Source organism: Engystomops pustulosus, chromosome 6 (assembly GCF_040894005.1).
Source record: "Engystomops pustulosus chromosome 6, aEngPut4.maternal, whole genome shotgun sequence".
Classification (NCBI taxonomy): domain Eukaryota; kingdom Metazoa; phylum Chordata; class Amphibia; order Anura; family Leptodactylidae; genus Engystomops; species Engystomops pustulosus.
Genome location: NC_092416.1, coordinates 148,958,147 through 148,985,064, shown reverse-complemented (window position 1 = coordinate 148,985,064; position 26,918 = coordinate 148,958,147). Strand labels below are relative to the sequence as shown.

General features: G+C 44.8%; 2 protein-coding genes and 1 long non-coding RNA gene across 6 annotated transcripts in view; 2 read left to right on the top strand and 1 right to left on the bottom strand.

The window, feature by feature from the left end:
* The first annotated feature begins 583 nt into the window (after window positions 1–583).
* On the top strand, window positions 584–10,697 carry PSMC3IP (PSMC3 interacting protein). The gene is made up of 8 exons (XM_072111737.1): window positions 584–738; window positions 3,005–3,105; window positions 3,399–3,488; window positions 3,632–3,743; window positions 5,001–5,146; window positions 5,361–5,414; window positions 6,328–6,387; window positions 9,664–10,697. The coding sequence occupies exons 1-8, from the start codon at window positions 714–716 to the stop codon at window positions 9,718–9,720; spliced, it is 645 nt and encodes a 214-aa protein (XP_071967838.1). The 5' UTR covers window positions 584–713; the 3' UTR covers window positions 9,721–10,697.
* MLX (MAX dimerization protein MLX) lies at window positions 10,254–19,894 on the bottom strand. 4 transcript variants are annotated; one of them, XM_072111732.1, is made up of 8 exons: window positions 19,758–19,894; window positions 17,277–17,310; window positions 15,055–15,138; window positions 14,606–14,751; window positions 13,319–13,418; window positions 12,194–12,293; window positions 11,519–11,720; window positions 10,254–11,019 (listed from the first exon to the last, which is right to left on the bottom strand). In XM_072111732.1, exons 1-8 carry the CDS (start codon window positions 19,803–19,805, stop codon window positions 10,963–10,965), a joined length of 771 nt encoding a protein of 256 aa, XP_071967833.1. In that variant the 5' UTR covers window positions 19,806–19,894; the 3' UTR covers window positions 10,254–10,962. The 4 variants fall into 4 exon arrangements, with proteins under 4 accessions (XP_071967833.1, XP_071967834.1, XP_071967835.1 ...); XM_072111733.1 differs by having other exon boundaries at window positions 14,606–14,712; window positions 19,758–19,892; XM_072111734.1 differs by having other exon boundaries at window positions 19,654–19,793.
* The window catches only part of LOC140064646 (uncharacterized), a 27,078-nt gene continuing 19,651 nt past the window's right edge, over window positions 19,492–26,918 (top strand). Inside the window, exon 1 of the long non-coding RNA XR_011847789.1 lies at window positions 19,492–19,558. This is a non-coding gene — a long non-coding RNA (uncharacterized lncRNA). The remainder of the gene's footprint in view (window positions 19,559–26,918) is intronic.

Below are 26,918 nucleotides of genomic sequence, written 5' to 3'. Positions count from 1 at the left end.
TTCCACTGGCTTCAGCCTTGATTACATGCTAAGGTTACTTTGCGTTTCCACTGCATCTGCTAAAACGCAATGTAACTTTAGCATGTAATCAAGGCTGAAACCAGTGGAATGCGCCAAAAATGCAACGCACAATACAACGCATCGTGTGAATGCGCCCTGAGCTTCTATCTGGGGCTTCTGTTTCCTCTGCATAACAAAGTCGTAGAAAACAGTTCCAAAGCTTGTCATCAGATGACTTAGTGAATGATAGAAGATTGGCCTGGAGCAGTCATGTTAATTATGGATCTATCTGCGTGTCACATTTATATACCGCATTTGGCCCTTGCTCCCTGTACACACTGCTGGTTGAGGTTTGGGCTCTGCAGCGCTGGAATGGGGGCGAGTAAAGGGTAAGTACAGTGCTTTCAATTTGCCCTCTTGAATACGGCCTTTTTTTCGTGTTTTGTACAGGATGTGTGAAACGCGTGTTACAGTATGAAACAACCACCAGTGGGGGCAAATGTTTAGGGCACAGCTGTGTGCAGGGCCTGGTAATACCCTTGAGCTTGGCTTATCATATGCGGTGCGCGCCTCGCTCTGGATGAGGCTCGGACTACTTCCTGTTTGCGTTCCAAGCCTCCAGCAGATGTTGGAGTCGTAAGTGGAAATGTCGTGATGCGCCGTGGCGGGATTCTCAAGTTACCAGGTTACTTCAGCGCTGCGGATACCGAGAGATGAGCAAATCAAAGGACGCTGCGGGTGAGTGAGCTTGTCACATATATACATATACCGCACATTGCCCCTGCTCCCTGTACACACCGCTCTGCAGCCGCTACTACCGCACTTATTACTAGGACACTGGATTTACTGTAGTGGAGGTAATACCTGTAATAAATGTCAGGGTCCACAGCAACCAATAAGATTCCTGATCTCATTTGTCAAAGTCACTTTGGTTAATGAAATGTATGACCTGATTGGTTGCCTTGGACAAGAACTGCAATGTTCCTTACATCCCTGGCCTGGCCCCACCATTCAGCGCCCTTCTTTTAGTAGTCATGTATATACTGGAGAGTTATCAGTGAAGAGCTATATATCTCATTAAATATAATTTGGGATGTGCTACAAGAGGATCAGGTTTGAGTTTTTGGTGATGTGCAGCTACATTTGATGGAAGGGGATACAGAGGTCATGTAAGGGTCTACGCACCTTAGGGTGGTGTCACACGTTAGAGTTTTGATTCCGTTTTTGTAACGGAATCAAAACGCACTGGGGCGGACTGTGAACGATTGCATATGCATTTGCATACAATCAGCGCCTGGTGTCTTGCATTTTCACAAGACACTGGGCGGTGATTGCCGATTGCGTGTGTTTGCGTACAAACGCATAAGTGATCATCCAGCGCGTTTTTTATTCCATTACAAAACTGAATCAAAACGGGAACCTGTGACACCACCCTTAGTACGGCTCTGGAAAAACTGGGCAGAGGAAGAGGAGGCGGCATCAACAAACATCCAAAAACAGCAGCGTTTAGTCTGGATTTTGACATTTGCTTTACAAAGGTTAAAGTCCAGAAGGAGAGTCCACAGTAATAATTGTCTAATAAATCACAATAATCATTAAGGACAGATTCATTGACCACACACACGAACGATCCAGTATATGGTGTGAACATGTCCTAGTCAGAACTGTTTGTTTATTTACGGATCACTTATAGTGGTAGATTTACCAGGCCTTTTTTTGGCATACCCGCCCTGAAATTTGCCCTGAACCACCAGCAATTGTGATTATTTACACCACCTTGTGAAGGGGGACGCAGGGTGTTCCTTCCTGTGCACTCACTATAGCCTGGGAATACCCAGGACTCAACGTTACAGCCCAATTCTACGCCAGGCAGGTCTAGGCACGGAGCGTTGGTGTATGATAAATTCCATCCCATAGTTTATGACCATCTCTGAAAAATGGGTGGACGACTGATGCAAAAGCGCCAATGTATAAAACAGAAGCAAAGTTCCATAGTCTGAAGAGGCTTGTTACTGGCTATAGGGGGGGGGTCCTGTGAATACTAGCACCAGCCGAGCTTTCTGGTTCTAAGCGCCTGAACAGATGTAAAAAAAATTGTATTCGATTTTTTCCCCCTGCCCCTTTTAAGACCTCTGGGTTTTTTTACAGCATGTGGGTGGGATCTGTATAGATTGTTATCACTGTGCAGTGGATGGAATCTGAGAAGCAGTAACCAGCCTCGGCATCTGATCTCTGGAGCTGCACCAGTGATCTGAGATGAATATAATATAATGGTTGTGACGGGAGTTGGCCCTTTAGATATTTCCAGGGTCCACTGCTGGCATTCATATAGTGCAGTGATGGCAAACCTTTTGGAGACAGAGTGCCCAAGCTACAACCAAAATCCACTTATATGTCGCAAAGTGCCAACATGACAATTTAAGCAGTAATTTATTGATCCCTGCGGTATCAAGTTTTAATTGTATTGGTGTCCTGAGGACACCAATACAATAAAAAGATAATGGAGAAATTTGGATTGTAGCTTCCTTCCAGCAGGATCTCCAATGACAATCCATCTCTATCCACACCTTCTTGCTCCTCCTGTAGTCCTGGCAGCCAAGGATGTCGCTTTAAAATAGCGCTGAGCTTGGCACGTCCTGGGCGGTGTTGGATCACAGGAGAAAGCCTTGAGTCCTATCTGGCAATTTAGGAGTTGGGGTGAAGGCCTGGGTGCCCACAGAAAGGGTTTCGAGTGCCACCTCTGGCACCCGTGCCATAGGTTTGCCACCACTGATATAGTGTGTCTTATTGTCTGTACTTTACTCCGTCCTATAGAGTTGAATGAATCTGCTGCTCGTCTGTGCTTCCTGGTGTTTAAGGGACCCCATTCTTATGGTTCTCCCTGTATCATGGACACTGGTGGCCCTGACAATACAGACATGTCATGTAATGCCTAGGGTACCTATATTACAGGTAGAGGGTCATAGACAACCCCTATAAAAGTGTCTGTGATCTTTTCCTACAGCCAGCGGCCTTATCCTGAAGTATCTAAATGACCAGAACCGGCCGTACAGCACCCAGGATGTCTTCAGTAACCTGCAGAGGGAACATGGTCTTGGGAAAACTGTAAGTGTTATGATGAATATCCCTTATTCATAGGAATATTTTGCTTTGCATCTGCACACATTTCATGGACGCGCTGTATAGTTGCAGCTTTACTGTGGTGGCTGCTCTGGATTTCACTTATGATATGATGAGAGGTAAGACCTATATGTAAATGTACAATATAAGAAGACTTCTGCCTCTTCTGTATCGCAGTAATGCTGCAGATAGGATATTTTATCATCCCTGAAAACCCCTTAAAGCTGAACTTGCTTCCTCTTCCCATTTTAGTTTATATCATGGTTTATTCCTTCCAGGCTGTCGTCAAGGCAATGGAGCTACTTGCCCAGCAGGGAAAAGTCAAGGAAAAGGTTTATGGCAAGCAGAAAATCTACTTTGCTGATCAGGTGAGATAAGTATGAGTCTCCCCATGTAAAGGATTTTTATTATTGATGTCCTACTCTATAGATAAAAAAGAAACATCTTGGAATAACCGTTTCATTTTAACGGCCATACTGTAATTTTATATATTTTTTTTTTTTACATTTAGGAACAGTTCCCAAATGTGAGTGAGACAGAACTCAAGAGTCTGGATGTGAAGATCTCCGAGCTTTCCAGTAAAGTGCAGAGTGTCCAGCAGAGCTGCCGGCAGCTGGAGACAGGTTTGTTATGTGCTGCAATAGAAACCATTCACTTGGCTCTCATGTACACATTGGGGGAGATTTATCAGAAGTGCCTGAGTTAAAACTGTTTGAGTTGCCCATAGAAACCAATCAGAGCTCAGATTTATTCTTATAAACAGCTGTGGGAAAGTAAAAGCTGAGCTCTGACTGAGAGCAGAATTGTTCCAGTTCCAACCAGACACTTCTGTTAAATCTCCCCATTTATGTATATGTCTATGTGCTAAGGCTGTGTTCACACGTTGCGTTGCAACGATTTTCTGCGATTTCGACACATTCCAAAGGCTTCAATCATGATCACATGCTGAGATTAAATTGCTTTCCACTGCATTCACTAAAACACAATGTAACCTTGGCATGTGATCGTGGCTGAAGCCTTCGGAACACATGGTGTGGACGTGCCCTCAGTATGCTATTCGGCGAAATATCTCCATAAAATGCACACTTGTCTCGGCCAAGCATGCATGTGTTCTGCAGAACAGTAGAGCAGTAAGCCTTTCTGCATGGTGATTAGTGTGGTTGATTTTGAGTTCTCCTGAGCACCAAGATAGGTAACAGTGCAAAGCTAATACATGTGCAAATCTACAGGGGCACCATCTCTGTTTTTTTATGCAGATTTTAATGGGTCGTTTAAGGGGACTCTCAACTTTAAAATCCTATACTAACTCACATGGCATCTGACATCAGATGGAAATTTGGAAGCCCCATACACATAAGAAAGCAGGTTATTCTCAGAAGTGTGCACATTTTCTCTGAATGTATGGCCAGCGGTTTCTGACTCCGGCTCGGCAAATCTACTAAAGCTTTCTGCACAGTATAATAGTATAGTATAATATTGTAATCCAGCCTAGATGGGCTGCTTTCTCATGCATTTTATGCCACAATTTTGTGGTTGGGAACAGCTTAAACTCTGTGTGCAGTGATTCGCAGCAATGAAAGAACATACTTCAAATTCAGAAATCCCTAGCAAAAGCAGTTTCCCTCCTGGTTGTTTCCGCAATGTGTATATGGGATTTTTATAAATCTCTCATACATAACACTGTTATTGTATTATGCTAAAGAATCTGCAGGTAATAATCCACGTGTGCAAACAGCCTTAGTTAGACATCAAGTATTATGGTTGAAAATGGGAAGCTTGAGCCAGGCTGTGGATACTGGTGACACTATTGATTATAATTGACAGAAAACAAATTTCTGTAGGTTCAGTGATTTGCTATACATTTTTATTACCTTTGTTAGAACTGAAAGATCTGAACAACTCCATGACAACGGAGGAGATGATAAAAGAGATCAAGGAATTAAAGCAGGAATGTAGTAGACACCAGGAAAAGCTGCAGAAGATTAAATCTGCAACTAACCACGTCACCCCGGAGGAGAAAGAGAAGGTACAGTGCAATGCTGGATGGCTCCGTGATGCACTGTTTTATAATTTGTAATTATTTTTGTAACAGACTTGTATGGGATAGACTAGGATGCGGATGAGAAATATGTAGGGCTTTTATTTGGACTTGATTTAGTAATAAATGATATATAAAAAAAATACATACATGGCAAATCTGGAGATCGTGTTACATATTTTATGTGAAATGTTTCCTCCAGGTATACAGTGAACGGAAGCAGTACAGTAAAGAATGGAGGAAGAGGAAGCGCATGGTGAGTATTGCTACCATCTTAGGCCAGCGCCACACAACTGTGTTTGGTTCTTTTGGGAAAATATGCAACGTTTTCTCGGATTGGATAAGGAAAACCACGCCTCTTTTAGCTACCATGAAAGGCAGATCCCTTGACATCAAGCATGACCTACAAGAGGCCTTATGATATGATGCGGGATTAAAACCAAACCAGTATATCTATTCCAGAAGGAACATATTCCCGACTGTAGACAGCAATGTTTCCACCCAATTGGGTCTCCTCAGTACAGTATAGGTGCGGAAGGGGTGGAATTCTGTGTATCATAGTAAAATATGAGGTTAGGAGTCCCTTCTTCACCTCTGTAATCATAATCAGTTTGGTGCAGCTGTGCCATTGGAAGCAGGGACTCCTAGTATCCTGTATCGCTTCTGGCATGGAGTTTTGTCCTCTACACTGTGGTCGGTCCGTGAAACTGTATTCACAGAACTATGGTCACGTGTGGCCTTGTAGCAAGCGGTATTGTTAATGTTTTAACTACACTTAGATGTAGCCAGCAGAACAGGATTTCCAGAGAACTACAGCTGCTTCCTTTCTACTATGACCTCTGTCATCTTCCTCCCCTCATTTTCTTTGATGGTCCTGAATACACTGCCTTAGACTAAGGCTGCATTCACACAAACGTATCTCCTTGGGGAGAAGTATGGAACGGCCATACTTACAGGGAAAGAATAGAGCAAGATCCATCTTTTTCCCCAGTATGGTACGGCACAATGGGCAATATGTCCATCAAAATGGATGGAAATTTACCCATTGAAATGGGGCCGCCCGCAGCAGTACGGACAGCCATTTTTACACGTGCATGTGAAAGCAGCCTTATGATTCTTTGCGTCTGTCAAAATATACTTTTGACCATAATGTTTATTTTACAATTTAGGCTACGGATATTTTTGATGCCATCCTTGAAGGGTACCCCAAAAGCAAAAAGCAGTTCTTTGTAAGTAATCTCACTTTTAGTATTCAAGATGAATAATCCAGGGAAAAAAGTTCATTTTAACACCACAGCAACAAGTAATATGGGATTATCATAAATCCTCTACTACTGTATTATGCTTAGGATTTACAAGTGATACGCAAAGTGTGCAGATACCCTAAAACTTCTTTCTCGCCAGGGCTGTGAAGTCGAATTCATGATAAAATGGACCAAAGCCAGTTTGATCAATGAAGTATGTGCTTCATGGAAACATAAGATTCCTCTTACACTTTAAGTGTCTGTGTTTTGTTCCTGCTTTAAGGATTTAGGCCAAGGGAAAACATTTATTGGTCTGATGGCCATATTGTCATACTGCTCAACTTTAAGGGGCAGCATCAGTAACCAGCACCCTAGCTGCAGTAACACCCACAGTACAGCACAAAATGCCACCCTAGAAACCAAATATGGCATTCAGAGCAGATAATGCTGGGGGACAGTGAGGATCTGTCAGCTGCTCATCACTTATGGAAACACTCATTTAACTCTGGTTGTCAGTAGGGTACAGACTGCTGATTAACCAAATGTTGTACATCCTCTAAGACAGTGGTGGCGAACCTATGGCACTGGTGCCAGAGGTGGCACTCAGCCCTTTCTGTGGGCACCCAGGCCATCACCAGAGATGACTCCAGGTATCTTCCTGCAGTCCCAGAAAGCCCAGGACTTGCTGTGCACAGACTGCGCTATCTGGGACTACTGGAGGAGTGGGGATGTGTGGACAGATCTGGGTCATCATTGTAGCTCCTGCCCTGACAATTCTTCTTGTTTAGAGGATCCTGGAAGGAAGCTACAATGATCATCCAAATTTCTTTTATTTTTTGCTTTATTGGTTTCCTCAGAGTGCGATTATGAATATAAGATGTGACAGCAAGGGGTATAAAACACAAATTAAATTTCTGTGTTGGCACTTTGAGATAAATAAGTGGGTCTTGGTTGTAGTTTGGGCACTCTGTCACTAAAAGGTTCGCCATCACTGCTCTAAGATGTTAGTTGAGATGAATGCGGCTGCACTTTATGTACATGCTCAGTAATGAAGCTCCTATGCTGCAGATCAAAGGAAAAAGGTGCTTGGAGGCAGAGGTCGCGATAACGCCTCTACACGCGTCATAGACGCGTTTAGAGGCTGATTTACTCCCCAAAAAAATCACCAAGCGTATTAATACGCTTGGTGATTTTCCTGTGAGCTGCCGCTTCCAAGCGGTGACACTGCCGGCTGCGATCCTGCAAGATATTCTCTGCAGGATCGCAGCGCTGAGTGGCTGGAGGCAGGACAGGGAGGGACTTCCAGCTCACCGTCCGTGCCTCTCCCGCGCGGAGCCGCGCGAGTGGTGGGGGCGGAGCCAAGCGGGGGGGGGGGGTGAGCGATGGAGGAGCCAAGCGGGGGGTGAGAGATGGAGGAGCCGAGCGGGGAAGGGATATCTGTTACCGGGGCTGTGCTCCTGATCGGTGTGCACACAGCCAGTAACAGGATCGTGCTGTCTATGTGACAGTCCGATCGTGTACTGTGACAGGGGACTGATAATAATCGGTCCCCTGTCACAGCAGCCCCTGTATACAGTGAGAGGCTGCAGGGAAGGTGCTGTGCATCCTCTCTGCATGTCTCTGTATACAGATCACTGATGACAGTGATCCAATGGGCTCTTACCATTAGATCACTGTTATCTGTCATCTATAAAAAAAAAAAAAAAACAGGGAACACATATATTATGTGTTCCTCCCTAAATGTGCCCCTGTATAATGAAAAAAAAAAAAAAAAAAGGGTTATGTTCCCAAACCGCAGAAACCGAATTAAATAAAATTTCCGCAGCATCAGCCCCGGACTGGTCTGGGGGCCGCCGTCAGCCATAGTCCGCTGGGTAGACAATAAGGCTGCATTCACACAAACGTATGCCCGCCAGGCCGGAGCCAGGCAGGCGTACGTTCTGCACCATGGAGAGGAGGAGGAGGAGGAGGAGGTGACCCCGACCCTCTCCATTGAAATGCATTGGGTACTGGCCGTACACGGGGAAAGACATGTCATTTTCCCATGTACTGAGCGGTATCACTCTGTGTGGCCATCTATTGGGGACATATGTACAGCCACAAGCTTGTGGTTTTACATACGCCCCCATATGGTAGTGTGAATGTAGCCTGAGGGCGCTGTACCACGTTGCATTTGCAAACACAGACAAAACCGTGCCCACCGGGGCGGTCCGATAGCATCAGCGTTTCTATGGAAACGCCTGCGATCGGGAACGAGCCACCAGTGCATTGCATTAATTTAACGCAAAACACAGGCGGCTCGTACCTGATCGCAGGCGTTTCCATAGAAACGTCGATGCGATTGGACCGCGGACCGCCCCGGTGGGCGCGGTTTTGTCTGCGTTTGCAAACGCAACGTGGGACAGCGCCCTAAGGGTGAGGTTATTACATACGTTTTCAAACGCATCACAACAGCTGAGAAGAGATTTGCCTAATTATATTGCTGTCCACATTGCGTTGATGCATGCGTTTTGTTAACACAATATTGACAGCAATGTAATTATGCAAATCTCTTCTCAGCTGTTCTTATGTGTTTGAAAATGCCATGTGTGAACACACCATAAAAATGTTGTGCAGCACTCGTTTAATACATACTTGCTATTTGAGGGAGCCTTCACACGATGCGTTGCGTTTTTGACGCATTCCAAAGGCTTCAACCTTGATCACATGTTAAAGTAACATTGCGTTTCCATTGCATTTGCTAAAACGCAGTGTTACTTCAACATGTGAAGCCTTTGGATGCGTCAGAAACGCATAAAAAACGTGTGCATTTCCCGAGAATTCAAATTAGACCCTATCCCGTGGATAGGGCCTAACTTGAATTTGTGGGAAAACCCTTTTAAGCACAGAAAACAGGAGCTGTAACTTTTTCCTTGTATTAATAGACGTCTCTTAACACTATATATACGCCTAGGAGTTATACATTTATTAGTGAAAATTTAGTACTCCTCCTGGGTTAAAAATACTCCTCAAAAATTGTGAGAGGAGTATTATTACCCTTCTGGAAAAATGTTAGTGCGACCTCTGCTTGGAGGGAATGCCAGCATTTAGCTCAGCGCTGCTGAGTGACCAAGAAAATAGGACTGTGGAGTTAGGGACCAGTACGTTGAAGTTAGTAAGCCAAACTTCCAAGTCCTCAACTTTACAGCCCCATCTCTCACCTTGCTCGATAGACCGGTCTAAATGTTAGTGTCTGAGTTACATCTTTTTGTTTTCTTGTAGGAAGAAGTTGGAATTGAAACAGATGAAGATCATAATGTCACCATCCCAGATGTCTAACATAGAGCCATGTATCCCGAGAAGAAATCCTTTCATTTGTATATAAGCATTTGTATAAAAGATACTGCAGCAATATAAAACTTTTTGTACAGTCCTGTAGACTACTTGGAGTCTAAGAACTGGCAGATCTATCCAAGCTATGATTCTAATTTCCCCACCAAAAACACCAGTTTAATTTTCATTTCCTATGAAGGACTAAAACTTTTGATATGATTTTAGACTACTCAACCTGTATGCTGTCCTACCTTACTTTTCTTGCTACATTTACAGGGGACAAATTAATGTGACCGCAGGATCAGACTGCACAGTTTGTAGTCTGGTGACACAGTTGTATAAAACATACACAAAAAGTGACCTAGAACATTCGGATCACATATTCCTCATCCTAGAGCGACATGGACTTGGTTTACCTTTGTAAATACAGAAGACGTTGTGTACATTTTCTTTGCTCTGTTATAAAGAACATTTGTGTTGAGATGTGGTATTTTTATGTGCTACCGTTTTTTTTACTGAATCAATGGAGGTATCCAGGGTCATAGGTCATAAATTTAATTATAAATCAGCTGTACAAAGGACATTGCAAAAGAAATAAATATAAAAACAGACATTGGAGATCCCACTGCAGTAAGTTAAGCCCAGGAAGAAATTACAAATTTCAGGATAATTGAGGGCTTCTACTTTTATGTGCCCCATAACCTGATGACCATTTAGTTGTGGTTGACCAAGTTTCTACCTCACATGATATGATACTGGTAGGAACTGCACCAACCCAAAATACTTAAGTTATTTCACAAAACATGGATCTAAGCAAGTTGCTGGTTTTTATCACAGCACTCCGGGGCTTATGAAAGATTTTATGCACCATGATGTGAATGGAGTCAAAAGGCTTTCCAACCTGCCCCCACCATTACTTCCACTGCTGACATTAAGGCGAACAGATTCTCATCCACTGTACTTATGCTTTAGATGTTCATAAAGACGTGAACCCCCCCCCCCCCAACTTATCAAATATGTAGTAAATGCCAACTCTTGGGTATCACCAGTAAATTTTAGATTACAATTAAGAGTCCATTGTCAAAGTAAAGATATTGGAAGAGAAAGAAATATACCACTTAGTAGCACTGATCAGTCCATTTTTTGGCATTGAAGGGTTAAAAGTGTCCTTAATGCTCAGCTGTAGCCTCCACATTGCTTTATACGTAAAGTCCAGGTACAGTGCATGAGAAACGGAGCGGTGACGTCTCAGTAAAGCGGATTCTTCAGCTGGTGTAAGACGCCGCGCACGACATCACGGAGGGTCTAGAGAAGAGAGAGGGTGACATGGTAATATCATAAAGCACCAGAAAAGAACATAATTGTGTAGATCAGATCTTCCCTCCACATAACTAGACAAATGCCATAATCACTGCAGGTTAGCGGCTCCAAATTCCCCACAGGCTAGGAAAGTCTGGGTTTACAACATCTTATATATGTGACTCTGTGTGGTGCGAGGATAATAAAGGGCCCGTCCTCTTGTTTGTATTCGGAGCCTGAGAGTGATCTCTACTGTGCATGGGCCTGCTACTACTGGCGATGGGATTTCTAACAAACCTTTATTTAGATCCTTTTATGAAATACTCCTATTTAAATCTATATGCTAATGAGATGACACCCCTGGGTGCACCAACTGCCTCATTAGCATACATAAAGTTTTTAATTTCTTAACAGGAGGGGGGGGGGGGTATTCACTCAACGCTGGTAAAGACAAGCCCCTTAAGAAGCAGCTGAGCAGGCTGTAGTGTACAGTATTATGGCATACCTGCGGCTTACAGTGCTCCTCTATCCAGCTGAAGACACAGGCAGACAACTCCTGAAAACTGTTCACAGAGATGGACGCATTGAAGGTCTGAAACAAGGAATCCATGATGCCTTGAAAGACGCTGAACTTCACCTGGTCAGAGACCTGGTCCGTCCCTTCATGAGGATTATTCTGATGAGCTTTCACAATCTGCTCGTAGTTTCTAAAAGTGAAAACACATTACAGTAAGAGGCGATCTTAAAGGAAACTACCATTTGATTGGAAGCTGCTGTAGATACACTGATGCAGGATCATATCCTGGTTAATCCCTTGGTCAAGTGGTTTTTCCTAATAAAACAATTATAAAATTATGATAACGAAGCTCTGGCACTTCTCCTAGCACATTAGTTATGCACTGGTTCACAGGATGATGTAATCCCTGGGTTGTGCCTGAAGGCAGAATAATCAATTGCAGCACCATCCCCCAGCTGCTGTGTATGAGTGATCCAGCTCAGGTTGACTAGTCCTGTCTGGACTACGCCCCGTGTGTAATACGAGCTCCGTGTAATTTGTATGTACAATCATGCAATCCAGGTCCTGAACGTTAATGTTTTTTTCAGCAATACCAAATTAAGCTACAGCATTCTCAAGGTATGTTTGCTTCATAATGCATCAAATCAAATGATGAAAACTTACGATTTCATAATTTTCAGGGCCATGACCTCTTTTCTCAGTGTGGAAACCTCCTCCTCCTGCTTCTTCTTCTCCTTGTGTAGGAACTGGATGTAATCTATAGCTGCAGGAAGAATCACAGCAATAAAATCAGAGCTGGTTTAAAAGCAAGACTACCCCCATTGTCTGGTGCGCTATTTTTTTTCTTTTCCTCAGATGGCACACTGACACATTCATTTCAATGGATCATGTATAAGAACATATTTTTCACAGATCCACGTAGAGGCTGTAGAAAACTCAGATCAGGTCCTAGTCCTGGCCGTGTTTGTGGCCTGAGTCATCCCATAGAATTCTATGGACCACACACAAATGACATATAGTGACATCTGCATGTGGTCAGATATGTGAACATATCTGTTGTTTGCAGCTCTGCAGCTCAAGAACAACACAGGTTCCTGTACTGGTAGCCTTACTGCTGTTCTAAGGGCCCAATACCCAATATGTGGCCTGAATGCCGTTGGGGTCACTATAAACATGTCTAATACATGGTCACATAATGGCTCCTAGTGAGAATGTGCGGCTTGTCCCTTACATGGAGAAGAATGGCTAATCCACTGTAAACCCCAGCAGATGAATGCCCAATGCCAGGCCATTAGGGAACCAGGGGTGGGGTATAAAAAAAAATAGAGGAGCCAAAAACATACTGCTAGGTTGATTAGATTGTGAGCCCCATTGGGGACAGGGACTGATTTGGCAAGTTCTGTGCAGCGCTGCGTAATCTGTGTGCACTATATAAAGAAGGAATTATTATTATTATTATTATTATTATTATTATGAGCAATCAGGACGGGAGTTGCTGCTGCTGCTGCGGCTCTTTGCTCTGGCGGACAGAAGGTAGACCTTAACGTAACTGTATATACTGGCAGTACGGACCACTAACTGGATTAAGCTATAATGACATTACACGTCAGGGATAGTCAGGGTTCTTTAGTTTGATTCTAAGCTTCTAATTGCATTTTCGTGAGACTGGAGCTCGTCCGCTGACTGCTTCCCTTTCCCCTTCTGTAATTTACTGAATACATAAGAAGTGAAGCTGCTTACATCACATATTACACAACACTAGAGGGAGGATACAGAGAAAACACTCACTCTTCTGCAGAACAACCGCCTTGCTGAGCTTCTGGGATCCTATAGAGCAATCCTGCTGCTGGCACGTGGGCACGATGGTCTGCAAATCATCATACCCTTTCTATATTAGGGAAAAATAGAAAGAAGAATGAACATGGATATCACCTAGGACGCAGCTTCCCAATAATCTTAGGCCAAGTTCACACCACACACTTGGAATGTACAAATGAACCTTCCATTATTGATCAGGAAGAGGGGGGTGGGGGGGGGGGCTTGCTTCAGAGCGGAACAGAGTGTTAAGGGATTGCCCAGGACATTACTACTGAGAACTAGTAAGAAGACCGTTCACACACAATCCACGTCTTTTACATTGTGCAGGAGCACTTCCCCCCCTCCCTCAGCCTGATGTAACTTCACTGCAGCAGAAGAAGTTTCAGCCTACAGTGGGGGCTTCTGCATAATGTGACTGTGGAGCCAGGGCACAGAGGGGCTCCCCAAAGCCTTTCTGGCTCATTAGCATGATTTTAAAAAGTTGTTTTTACAAGGAAGGAGGCCATGGGCTCGGTACGGCGAGCACAACGTCCCTCGGCCTCTCCAGCGCACCCTGCGTGTGCCTGTACGGCTACGGAGCCCTAAGAGTTACAATATGGGATAGGTATAACACTAATACTATGATTAAAAGTCGCAGTGATTCAAAACGCGCAAGACTCGTGGATCCTTTTGTCCTATGTTTGGTCATGTGCTTTTGGGAAGATCAGAATAAAGAAGTGAATATATCATCCTACATGTGGTGGATTTAAGTTTTGTTTCATTTGCTGATAACATGCCAGTTCCAGGATCATGCATCCCCAGATGAGCTGGCTGATGAGCTGGCTGCCAAACACCAATACTGTCTAACACACAGATACTACAAGGCTACTACTGGGAAGAGTGGGCTGCAGGTTTACTCCTGTTTACAGGAGATGGGATACCTGTGTGCACAGAGCCCAATCCTGCTCCCGCAGCTGATATTTTCCAGTAACATGTTATGTCCGCCAGTTACTTATTATCCAGGAGCGGTGACTCAGTGTGTAATGACGCAAAAAAATTACAGTGTCAGTCAGTGCTAATTAACCTATTCATCGCCAAATAAGTTGGGAGGTTGGAAAAATGTTGTGTAGTAAGGACTCTCTGCAATTTGAGAGTCCGGTTGAGAGGAAGTTGCTATATGTTCATCTATGCCTTGGACTCACGCTCCTACATATCTATATACAAAGCTAAACAACCCGGAGCTCAGCGACAGGGAATGTATCGCAATACTGCTCTTACCTTAATGGCGTCCCTCCGCTTCTGCTCCGCCTGCGTGTGCGCCCGCCTGCGCCTGTCTTTATAGGCGTCCTTGATGCTCTCCTGTCTGTAATCACTGTCCTCGTCATCTGAGGTTAGGGAACAAGTATTGTCGATCATGGAGCGGGCTAAGAGGGGTTAAGGGGACATACACATAGATGGCTCTGTCACCCTAGAGAATATATCTACCTCCTGCATTATTCATGTCACAAGGATCCGCCCTAGACCACAGGTATAAAAGTATTAAACACTCCTTTAAGTAGGTCGGTTATGAAAAGGCTGACCTACTGTAGCAGCTGGACACAGTATATTGGAGTATTGCAGATAAAGTAAGCCCCGACTGAAGGAATTGACCAAGGGATAGAAAAAAAAAAAATCCAAGAAAAATAAAAAAAATAAAAAAAAAACAGGCAAAGAAGATGTGCACTTACCTGTGTTGGGCACAGAGGAGGCGCTGGTGGAGCCGATGCTGTTGGCTCTGGATACTATGCTTCCTTTTCGTTCCATGTTATGACCTGCAATGAGAAAACAATCAGCCTCTGCCCAAACATTTATCCCTGTGCTGACCATCCAGGGTGCGGGCATGACAGACTGGGCGGGAAATAATACTGCAGCCGGTACTAGAAGACCTCCACGTCTGAGCAATCCCTCTTTAACCCCTTAAAGACACGGGCAATGTAACGGTAATTTAATCAATGTATAAAGGTTTGTTTTTGTTTTTTGCAGGACAACTAAATTTTATTGGCACCATGAAGCATTTCATACAAGAACTCAAGGTACAGTGGACAGATAATTAGGGGCTCAGGGGTATAATATATAACAAACAAGCTATATCCCTCTCGTTGACAACACACACGGTCTGGACGCATTGTCACTGCTGAGCCTCTAAATCCCCCCCATGTAAAGAAACCCTCATTCTGGACAACCCATTTAAGTGAATATTATCAAATGGCACTTGATTTAAATGCGTGATGAGCGTTCTGTAGGGCAAAAACATAGATATAGCAAATAATAATTATAATTATATATATATATAGGTTATTAGTTATTTGTATATAGGACTCTTCGAAAGCTCCCATGAATAAATTGGCAAATGATGGGGCCACTCGTGTCCCTCATTGCTCTTATTTACTATACAAACAAAAATATTTAATACAGTATTTTTCGGACTATAAGGCGCACCGGATTATAAGGAGCACCATCAATAGAAGGCTGCTAAAATGTCTAGGTTCATACATAAAGCGCACCCGATTATAAGGATGTATGACCAGCAGGTGGCAGACCTGTGCACAGTACAAGGCAGCTGTTGCCTGTAAGTATAGTCCATATATAAGGCGCACTGGACTATAAGGCGCACCTGATTATAAGGATGAATGACCAGCAGGTGGCAGACCTGTGCACAGTACAAGGCAGCTGTTGCCTGTAAGTATAGTCCATATATAAGGCGCACTGGACTATAAGGTGCACCTTTGATTTCTGAGAAAATAAAAGGATTTTTTGTGCGCCTTATTGTCCGAAAAATACGGTGTATATATAGTTATATATATATTCCATCAGCTATACATACCACATGCCTTGGTCTTTATTACTGATCAAGACTGTATATATCCAATGCAGTAAATCCCCCTTCAGAGTACAGGTTCTCTTCATTCCGTCCGGGGAATACGCTCTTCTTTTTGGCTGTAGCCGGCTTCCGTAGTTTAAATATATACAGGAGGTTTTTTGTACCATCAGCATAAACAGCATCTGAACGCATCTGCCTACCATGAACAAGCTTAAGTGCTCGAAACGCGAACTTCCACAAGACAAAGTTCATATTTGTTGTATTTATTATTTTAGTGCGTTCCTTTTTTTTTGCATTTTTTTAATTAATTTTTACAAAATAAAAATTCCAATCGAGTCTTCCGGCGCCGTACATAATGCTCATCAAGCATTTAAATCAAGTGCCATCAAGTGCGAAAGTTCTGCCGCAGGAGCTTATTCCCCGTGTTGGAGCAGGATTCACTCCTAGAGCGCAGCTGCAGGAAGACGCCAACGGAAAACTACTAAGACACACGTGAATCCCAGAGTTGTACCTGGCAGCACAACTCTGCAAGGTTAGTAGTTCCATTACCACTTTCATATCTTACCACGTTAAACAGAGGGTGCTATACTATTGGAGCGCCCCTTTCTCCGTTATATTTTAGATTTAAGCAAATATTATGCAAGACTGAACCGTGCAACAAAACGAGGTGGAACAAATCTGCTATTAAAAATTGTGGTCAGCAGCTTCTCCTGTATTTTTTTTAGCTGAGTGAGGGCTTGTTTTTTGCAGGACAATCTGTGGTTCTTACTTTGCAGTATATATAACTGTTACTGTTTACTGTTCCTATTTGAGCGAGGGGGGGGGGGGGATGAATCAGATAAATAAAAGAAATTCAAGCATTGCACTTTTTTTAGTCACCACAAGGGGAACTTTTAGATCCAATGATTGTATGACTGATAAAATGCACATCAATACCTCAGTATTCATCCCTGACACCATAAATGTCTCCATCTGCATCCATCATAGAGCGGTACAGTACGGAGAGTCTGCTCTCTGCTGCGGCAGGTGACAAGTCACATTAACCATACAGTACCCAGGACACCCAAAACCCTAGATGACAAGTCTTACCTGTCTCCACATTATCACTGAATGACGTGTCAGACTACAACATACCCAAGAAAGAAGAGGAAAAAAAACAATTACTGATACATAGATAAAATTCCTTCAGTAACAGTTTATATCAAACTCATGAGTAACTAGAGGTAAAAGCTTAAAGATAATCTACCATAAAATCCATCATGATAAACCAGGGACACTTATTTATAGATCCAGGCACCGTGACTCTGGGAATCTTATAATTGTTATCTATGGCCTCCTTCCTTCAAAAACCAACTTGTAAAATTATGCTAATGAGTGTAAGCGCCTATGGATGTGTTACCAAAGCCCCTCAGTGCTGCAGATTCACAGGCTGTTACACTGTCACCCTCCCCTCTGCTCCCTGAGCATTTTTCCCTCGATCTGCCTGATCCAGCACACAGCGGGAGGGGGAAGTGCTCCTGCACACTGTAACAGCCTTTGAATCTGCAGCACGGAGGCGGTCTTGTTACACCCCCAGAGCTCTTCAGACTCATTAGCATAATTCAAGTTGATTTTAGAAGGAAGTAGACCATGCATAACAAATATAAGAAGATACCACAATCACAGTACAGTATCTATGAGTAAGTGTCCCTGGTTTATCATGATGGTAGATTTCCTTTAGTTATTAGAGCCTGTTCTTGAGGACATGATACCATCCAAGGACATGAACTAAAAATAAGCAATTGGCTGGATCATTATTTTTCCTGGTGGCTCAGAACTTTGGAGCCAACTAAGGACTAGAAGGAAGGGGAAGCCTTGGGCCTATAAAAGATAAAGGTGGTCACACATCTTATTTTACCACCGAGCCCCTAATACAGATGATTGTGAGGCCTGGCTTAGCATGCACGTGTTGGAAAGTGGTGAAAAGCCACTAACACATCCTGGATTATCAGCCGTGATATCTAGTGATCAGACATGTTGAAATCTAACATGCCTGATCCTTCTTTTAGGCCATATTCAGAATCCCGTATTCTGACCAGTATTTGTAAGCCAAAACCTGCTGGAGAGCCCCAACAGAGAAAACCTGTAATAAAAATATTTGTAGCTTCCATGTAAGAACCCAGGTCACATCTGCGTTTAGACCTCCATCATTAGCCTCCATTGCTAAAATGCATCTCTCATAGTGTCCCCCGATTTCACTCAGGTGTGAACTGCGCCTTACGTTCCACTTCTGGTTTCTCAATAACAACAGTAACTACTGACCAGATTATTGCGGTCTGAATAGAGCCTGAATCATCTCCTCTTTGGATCTCTTCTCCCGCCAATGACGTTACATTCATTGGCCGCATATATGGTATATTGACACCCGGTCACATTGTGGTGGGTGAATATCATGCCCAGATGGATAAAACTGTATGGCATCCAACCCCGGGCCTCCGCTGAGCATACGCACTGGATGCAATTTTCCATATATGCTGACTTCCTGAACGCTCTTTCAAGGAGAGGAGCTGAACCAGAGGGTGTATCCCCCTGTATACAAGTATTTCATGCGATATGCTGCAGCCCTGTGTTGTTAGAGCAGGGCTGCATGTACCCGAACATATGCCCACCTGCCCGTAACCCTGAACTGCGCTGGATAGGAGGAGGAGAGGTGGCCCCTCCTCTCTCCATTTAAAATAAATCCGCACAGCCATAAATACGGACGAAGATAGAGCATGCTCTGTTTGCGGCTACGAAAAACCGGACCATTCCATGCGGCTATTGCCGTCTATGGGGATTGTATGTACAAGCTTGAATGTTAATTATGAAGGATCAGGATGCAGTCACACACACGCATCTCAAAGAGCATTGCAGGCGCTGAAGAGAGATTACCCGAATTAAAATGCTGTTAACATTTGCATTTACAAAACACAACCATTTACGCAATGTTGTGTTAACGCAACATTGTGTTTACATGCGTTAGAGTTAACGAAACGCAAATGTTGATAGCTAATTAATTTGGCAAATCTCTCTTCAGCTGTTGCGTTGCGTTTTGAAACGCCACATGTGACTGCATCCTCAGCATGTTGTGGTTGGAAATCACAGATAGCGTACAGAGGAAAAAAAAAATGAACTTGATCTATAATGGTTGTCAGCCGTTGTAGATGAAATGACTTATGGCGGATGTATACGTCAGCAGTTGAAGATGAGATCACATATGGCGGTATATAGCGGATATGTACGTCAGGGGTTGTAGATGAGATCACATATGGCGGTATATAGAGGATGTATATGGCAGTTGTACATGAGATCACATATGGCAGATGTACATGGCAGTGATAGAGATCACATATGTAAGTATATACAATGTATGTATGATATGCTGCTGTAGGATGAGGCTATGACATGGGCTGCACACAGCACTACATGTAATGGAGGGTATACACACCATATGACTACTAGCTCCGCGGTGAGGCCTGTGCTCCGTGCCCTCCTCTCCTAGGGCCTTGCACCTCTAACCATCCCCGGTCTGTCCTACTCCGCCCTCCTTACTTTGCTCCAGGACTCCTCGGGAGATGCGGTCCCCACTGCTTCCGACATCCTGGCCCGGCACTGACTGCATAACAAGGCCCGAGTAGTGACGCGCCCGGGAGCGCCCTCTGCTGGGCGGAGCCTTCTATGGCCTGGCCTGGACGCGCTGTATATATGTGCGGCCTTCTACCCTCCATCCATTACAGCAGGAAATACACAAATTGTTCATCATAATACTGATGTCCCATTACTGTGCCAGCTACTGATGCCCCATTACTGTGCCAGCTACTGATGCCCCATTACTGTGCCAGCTACTGATGCCCCATTACTGTGCCAGACACTGATGCCCCATTACTGTGCCAGCTACTGATGCCCCATTACTGTGCCAGCTACTGATGCCCCATTACTGTGCCAGACACTGATGCCCCATTACTGTGCCAGCTACTGATGCCCCATTACTGTGCCAGACACTGATGCCCCATTACTGTGCCAGATATTGATGCCCCATTACTGTGCCAGATACTGATGCCCCATTACTGTACCAGATACTGATGCCCCATTACTGTGCCCGGTACCGATGCCCCATTACTGTGCCAGATACTGATACCCCATTACTGTGCCCGATACTGATCCCCCATTACTGTGCCAGATACTGATGCCCCATTACTGTGCCAGACACCGATTCCCCATTACTGTGCCAGATACTGATGCCCCATTACTTTGCCAGACACTGATGCCTCATTACTGTGCCAGGTACCGATGCCTCATTACTGTGCCAGATACTGATGCCCCATTACTGTGCCAGATACTGATGCCCCATTACTGTGCCCGATACAGATGCCCCATTACTGTGCCCGATACAGATGCCCCATTACTGTGCCCCATAATGATGCCCCATTACTGTGCCAGACACTGATGCCCCATTACTGTGCCAGATACTGATGCCCCATTACTGTGCCAGCTACTGATGCCCCATTACTGTGCCAGACACTGATGCCCCATTACTGTGCCAGATACTGATGCCCCATTACTGTGCCAGACACTGATGCCCCATTACTGTGCCAGACACTGATGCCCCATTACTGTGCCAGATATTGATGCCCCATTACTGTGCCAGATACTGATGCCCCATTACTGTACCAGATACTGACGCCCCATTACTGTGCCCGATACCGATGCCCCATTACTGTGCCAGATACTGATACCCCATTACTGTGCCCGATACTGATCCCCCATTACTGTGCCAGATACCGATGCCCCATTACTGTGCCAGACACCGATTCCCCATTACTGTGCCAGATACTGATGCCCCATTACTGTGCCAGACACCGATTCCCCATTACTGTGCCAGATACTGATGCCCCATTACTTTGCCAGACACTGATGCCCCATTACTGTGCCAGGTACCGATGCCTCATTACTGTGCCAGATACTGATGTCCCATTACTGTGCCAGCTACTGATGCCCCATTACTGTGCCAGCTACTGATGCCCCATTATTGTGCCAGCTACTGATGCCCCATTACTGTGCCAGATACTGATGCTCCATTACTGTGCCAGCTACTGATGTCCCATTACTGTGCCAGATACTGATGCCCCATTACTGTGCCAGACACTGATGCCCCATTACTGTGCCAGATATTGATGCCCCATTACTGTGCCAGATACTGATGCCCCGTTACTGTACCAGATACTGACGCCCCATTACTGTGCCCGGTACCGATGCCCCATTACTGTGCCAGATACTGATACCCCATTACTGTGCACGATACTGATCCCCCATTACTGTGCCAGATACCGATGCCCCATTACTGTGCCAGACACCGATTCCCCATTACTGTGCCAGATACTGATGCCCCATTACTGTGCCAGACACCGATTCCCCATTACTGAGCCAGCTACTGATGCCCCATTACTGTGCCAGATACTGATGCCCCATTACTGTGCCTGATACTGATGTCCCATTACTGTGCCAGCTACTGATGCCCCATTACTGTGCCAGCTACTGATGCCCCATTATTGTGCCAGCTACTGATGCCCCATTACTGTGCCAGATACTGATGCCCCATTACTGTGCCAGCTACTGATGTCCCATTACTGTGCCAGATACTGATGCCCCATTACTGTGCCAGACACTGATGCCCCATTACTGTGCCAGATACTGATGCCCCATTACTGTGCCAGTCACTGATGCCCCATTACTGTGCCAGATATTGATGCCCCATTACTGTGCCAGATACTGATGCCCCATTACTGTACCAGATACTGACGCCCCATTACTGTGCCCGGTACCGATGCCCCATTACTGTGCCAGATACTGATACCCCATTACTGTGCCCGATACTGATCCCCCATTACTGTGCCAGATACTGATGCCCCATTACTGTGCCAGACACCGATTCCCCATTACTGTGCCAGATACTGATGCCCCATTACTTTGCCAGACACTGATGCCCTATTACTGTGCCAGGTACCGATGCCTCATTACTGTGCCAGATACTGATGCCCCATTACTGTGCCCGATACAGATGCCCCATTACTGTGCCCCATAATGATGCCCCATTACTGTGCCAGACACTGATGCCCCATTACTGTGCCAGATACTGATGCCCCATTACTGTGCCAGATACCGATGCCTCATTACTGTGCCAGATACCGATGCCCCATTACTGTGCCAGATACTGATGCCCCATTACTGTGCCAGATACTGATGCCTCATTACTGTGCCAGATACCGATGCCTCATTACTGTACCAGATACTGACGCCCCATTACTGTGCCCGATACCCATGCCCCATTACTGTGCCAGATACTGATACCCCATTACTGTGCCCGATACTGATCCCCCATTACTGTGCCAGATACTGATGCCCCATTACTGTGCCAGACACCGATTCCCCATTACTGTGGCAGATACTGATGCCCCATTACTGAGCCAGACACTGATGCCCCATTACTGTGGCCGGTACCGATGCCTCATTACTGTGCCAGATACTGATGCCCCATTACTGTGCCAGATACTGATGCCCCATTACTGTGCCCGATACAGATGCCCCATAATGATGCCCCATTACTGTGCCAGACACTGATGCCCCATTACTGTGCCAGATACTGATGCCCCATTACTGTGCCCGATACTGATGCCCCATTACTGTGCCAGATACTGATGCCCCATTACTGTGCCAGATACTGATGCCTCATTACTGTGCCAGATACCGATGCCTAATTACTGTGCCAGATACCGATGCCCCATTACTGTGCCAGATACTGATGCCCCATTATTGTGCCCGATACAGATGCCCCATTACTGTGGCAGACACTGATGCCCCATTACTGTGCCCGATACTGATGCCCCATTACTGTGCCCGATACTGATGCCCCATTACTGTGCCAGACACTGATACCTCATTACTGTGCCAGATACTGATGCCCCATTACTGTGCCCGATACTGATGCCCCATTACTGTGCCAGACACTGATGCCTCATTACTGTGCCAGATACTGATGCCCCATTACTGTGCCAGATACTGATGCCCCATTACTGTGCCAGATACTGATGCCCCATTACTGTGCCCCATAATGATGCCCCATTACTGTGCCAGCTATTGATGCCCCATTACTGTGCCAGCTACTGAAGCCCCATTACTGTGCCAGATACTGATTCCCCATTACTGTGCCAGACACTCAAGCCCCCACAGAGGTCCTATGAGTGCTACCCATAGATACCCTGATCAGCATGTCAGTGTGTAATAACTGTTACCCCTACCCAACAGACTGTACCTGGGGGATCACTGTATGTTCACCAGGTCAGCACATAACAAGCACGCACATATACACTCACCGGCCACTTTATTAGGTACACCATGCTAGTAACGGGTTGGACCCCCTTTTGCCTTCAGAACTGCCTCAATTCTTCGTGGCATAGATTCAACAAGGTGCTGGAAGCATTCCTCAGAGATTTTGGTCCATATTGACATGATGGCATCACACAGTTGCCTCAGATTTGTCGGCTACACATCCATGATGCGAATCTCCCGTTCCACCACATCCCAAAGATGCTCTATTGGATTGAGATCTGGTGACTGTGGAGGCCATTTGAGTACAGTGAACTCATTGTCATGTTCAAGAAACCAGTCTGAGATGATTCCAGCTTTATGACATGGCGCATTATCCTGCTGAAAGTAGCCATCAGATGTTGGGTACATTGTGGTCATAAAGGGATGGACATGGTCAGCAACAATACTCAGGTAGGCTGTGGCGTTGCAACGATGCTCAATTGGTACCAAGGGGCCCAAAGAGTGCCAAGAAAATATTCCCCACACCATGACACCACCACCACCAGCCTGAACCGTTGATACAAGGCAGGATGGATCCATGCTTTCATGTTGTTGACGCCAAATTCTGACCCTACCATCCGAATGTCGCAGCAGAAATCGAGACTCATCAGACCAGGCAACGTTTTTCCAATCTTCTACTGTCCAATTTCGATGTGCAAATTGTAGCCTCAGTTTCCTGTTCTTAGCTGAAAGGAGTGGCACCCCGTGTGGTCTTCTGCTGCTGTAGCCCATCTGCCTCTAAGTTCGACGTACTGTGCGTTCAGAGATGCTCTTCTGCCTACCTTGGTTGTAACGGGTGGCGATTTGAGTCACTGTTGCCTTTCTGTCAGCTCGAACCAGTCTGCCCATTCTCCTCTGACCTCTGGCATCAACAAGGCATTTCCGCCCACAGAACTGCCGCTCACTGGATGTTTTTTCTTTTTCGGACCATTCTCTGTAAACCCTAGAGATGGTTGTGCGTGAAAATCCCAGTAGATCAGCAGTTTCTGAAATACTCAGACCAGCCCTTCTGGCAGCAACAACCATGCCACGTTCAAAGGCCTCAAATCACCTTTCTTCCCCATACTGATGCTCGGTTTGAACTGCAGGAGATTGTCTTGACAATGTCTACATGCCTAAATGCACTGAGTTGCCGCCATGTGATTGGCTGATTAGAAATTAAATGTTAACGAGCAGTTGGACAGCTGTACCTAATAAAGTGGCCGGTGAGTGTATATATATATATTACACATGGACAAAATTGTTGGTACCCTTTGTTTAATGAAAGAAAAACCCACAATGGTCACAAAAATAACTTGAATCTGACAAAAGGAACAATAAATTACATTTCTATGAAAATGAACTAATGAAAGGCAGACATTGCTATACAACCATGCTTAAACATAATTAGAAAAAAATAGAAGTCATGAAACAGTCCTGGACAGAAATGATGGCACCACTGAAAGAAATGTGAGCAAAGTGACATGTTAAATTGCGGTGTATCACAAGTGTCTACAATATTGTAATCAGTATAACCCAAATAAGTTATGTCCTATAGAGGAATACAAGTAGCTTCCCCCCAATCAAACTTATCACACCCTAAAAAGTAGGGGAACTCACAAAATATGTTTTATAAAAATCTCTTCATTTTATTTCATCAACAGTAACACATATGTTTTACTGTTGATGAAATAAAATGAAGAGATTTTTATAAAACATATTTTGTGAGTTCCCCTACTTTTTAGGGTGTGATAATATTGTAATCAGTCAGGACGCTTTCACACAATGCCGTACCTTACGTTTTTATGTGTTTTTGACGCATCCCAAAGGCTTCAGCCTTAATCACATGCTAAGGTTACATTGCATTTTAGCAGATGCAGTGGAAACGCAATGTAACCTTAGCATGTAATCAAGGCTGAAGCCTTTGCGTTCAAAAACGCATTAAAAAAAAGGGACGCAATGCATTGTGTGAATGCGCCCTAAGTGGCCTGTACATAGAGTACAGCTACTCACTGTGCTGTATATGGGGCTACAGCTTCTCTCTGTGCTGTATATAGGGTACAGCTACTCACTGTGCTGTATATGGGACTACAGCTCCTCACTGTGCAGTATATAGGGCTACAGCTCCTCACTGTGCAGTATATAGGGTACAGCTTCTCACTGTGCTGTATATGGGACTACAGCTCCTCACTGTGCAGTATATGGGACTACAGCTCCTCACTGTACTTTATATAGGGTACAGCTACTCACTGTGCTGTATATAGGGGACAGCTACTCACTGTGCTGTATATAGGGTACAGCTACTCACTGTGCTGTATATAGGGTACAGCTCCTCACTGTGTTGTATATAGGGTACAGCTACTCACTGTGCTGTATATAGGGTACAGCTACTCACTGTGCTGTATATGGGACTACAGCTCCTCACTGTGCAGTATATGGGACTACAGCTCCTCACTGTACTTTATATAGGGTACAGCTACTCACTGTGCTGTATATAGGGGACAGCTACTCACTGTGCTGTATATAGGGTACAGCTACTCACTGTGCTGTATATAGGGTACAGCTCCTCACTGTGTTGTATATAGGGTACAGCTACTCACTGTGCTGTATATAGGGTACAGCTACTCACTGTGCTGTATATGGGACTACAGCTCCTCACTGTGCAGTATATGGGACTACAGCTCCTCACTGTACTTTATATAGGGTACAGCTACTCACTGTGCTGTATATAGGGCTAAAGATACTGTGCTGTCTGGTGACACGATGTGGACCAACACGCATTCATTACTTTTCTGCCTGTATGCTGCGCTCGTCGGTTCAGCCACCTGATCCGGATATATTGCCAGATTGGCGCCCAAAAAGCCAATCTGCCAAATGACTGCCCCTAGCAACTATCCATGGCTGTGATTAGCCATGGGAGTTCCTCTGCCAAGATAGCAATACATCTGAGTTGGGCGGCAGAACCCGAACAACAATTCTGCTCATCTCTAGTTACCAGCTTTTACCCCACTTAAAGGGGTATTCTCGTCTGGGCACTCACATTTAGTTTAGTTAATCTGCCATATATAAACATTTCTTCAATTGGATGTTATTAAAAAAAATGTTCCTGTGTGAAGATAATTTCTCATAAATGTAGTCATGTTGTCCCTTAGAAACAAGATAGCTTCCTCGGATACGACCACCTCTGCTGGAGTGAGTGCACATAGAAACAAAAAGTTTTTGTATATGAAATGTCCTGGAGTTACTGTATATCCCACAGCTGTCCTGTGGTAATGATTGCTGAATCCTGGTGGTCCGGCAGGGCTCAATAGTACATGTCTGGCCACCGCTGCCAGAGTGTGACGTGGTCGTATCCGAGGAAGCTATCTG

Excerpts from the sequence above, each read along its gene's own strand:
- PSMC3IP (XM_072111737.1), top strand. The coding sequence starts at position 714 with ATGAGCAAATCAAAGGACGCTGCGG. Across the intron at positions 5,415-6,327 it reads GGAGGAAGAGGAAGCGCATG|GCTACGGATATTTTTGATGC; the intron begins GTGAGTATTGCT and ends TTTACAATTTAG. Across the intron at positions 6,388-9,663 it reads AAAGCAAAAAGCAGTTCTTT|GAAGAAGTTGGAATTGAAAC; the intron begins GTAAGTAATCTC and ends GTTTTCTTGTAG.
- MLX (XM_072111732.1), bottom strand. The coding sequence starts at position 19,805 with ATGTCGGAAGCAGTGGGGACCGCATCTCCCGAGGAGTCCTGGAGCAAA. Across the intron at positions 15,139-17,276 it reads CAGTGATAATGTGGAGACAG|GTCATAACATGGAACGAAAA; the intron begins GTAAGACTTGTC and ends TTCTCATTGCAG. Across the intron at positions 14,752-15,054 it reads CTCCTCTGTGCCCAACACAG|CCCGCTCCATGATCGACAAT; the intron begins GTAAGTGCACAT and ends AACCCCTCTTAG.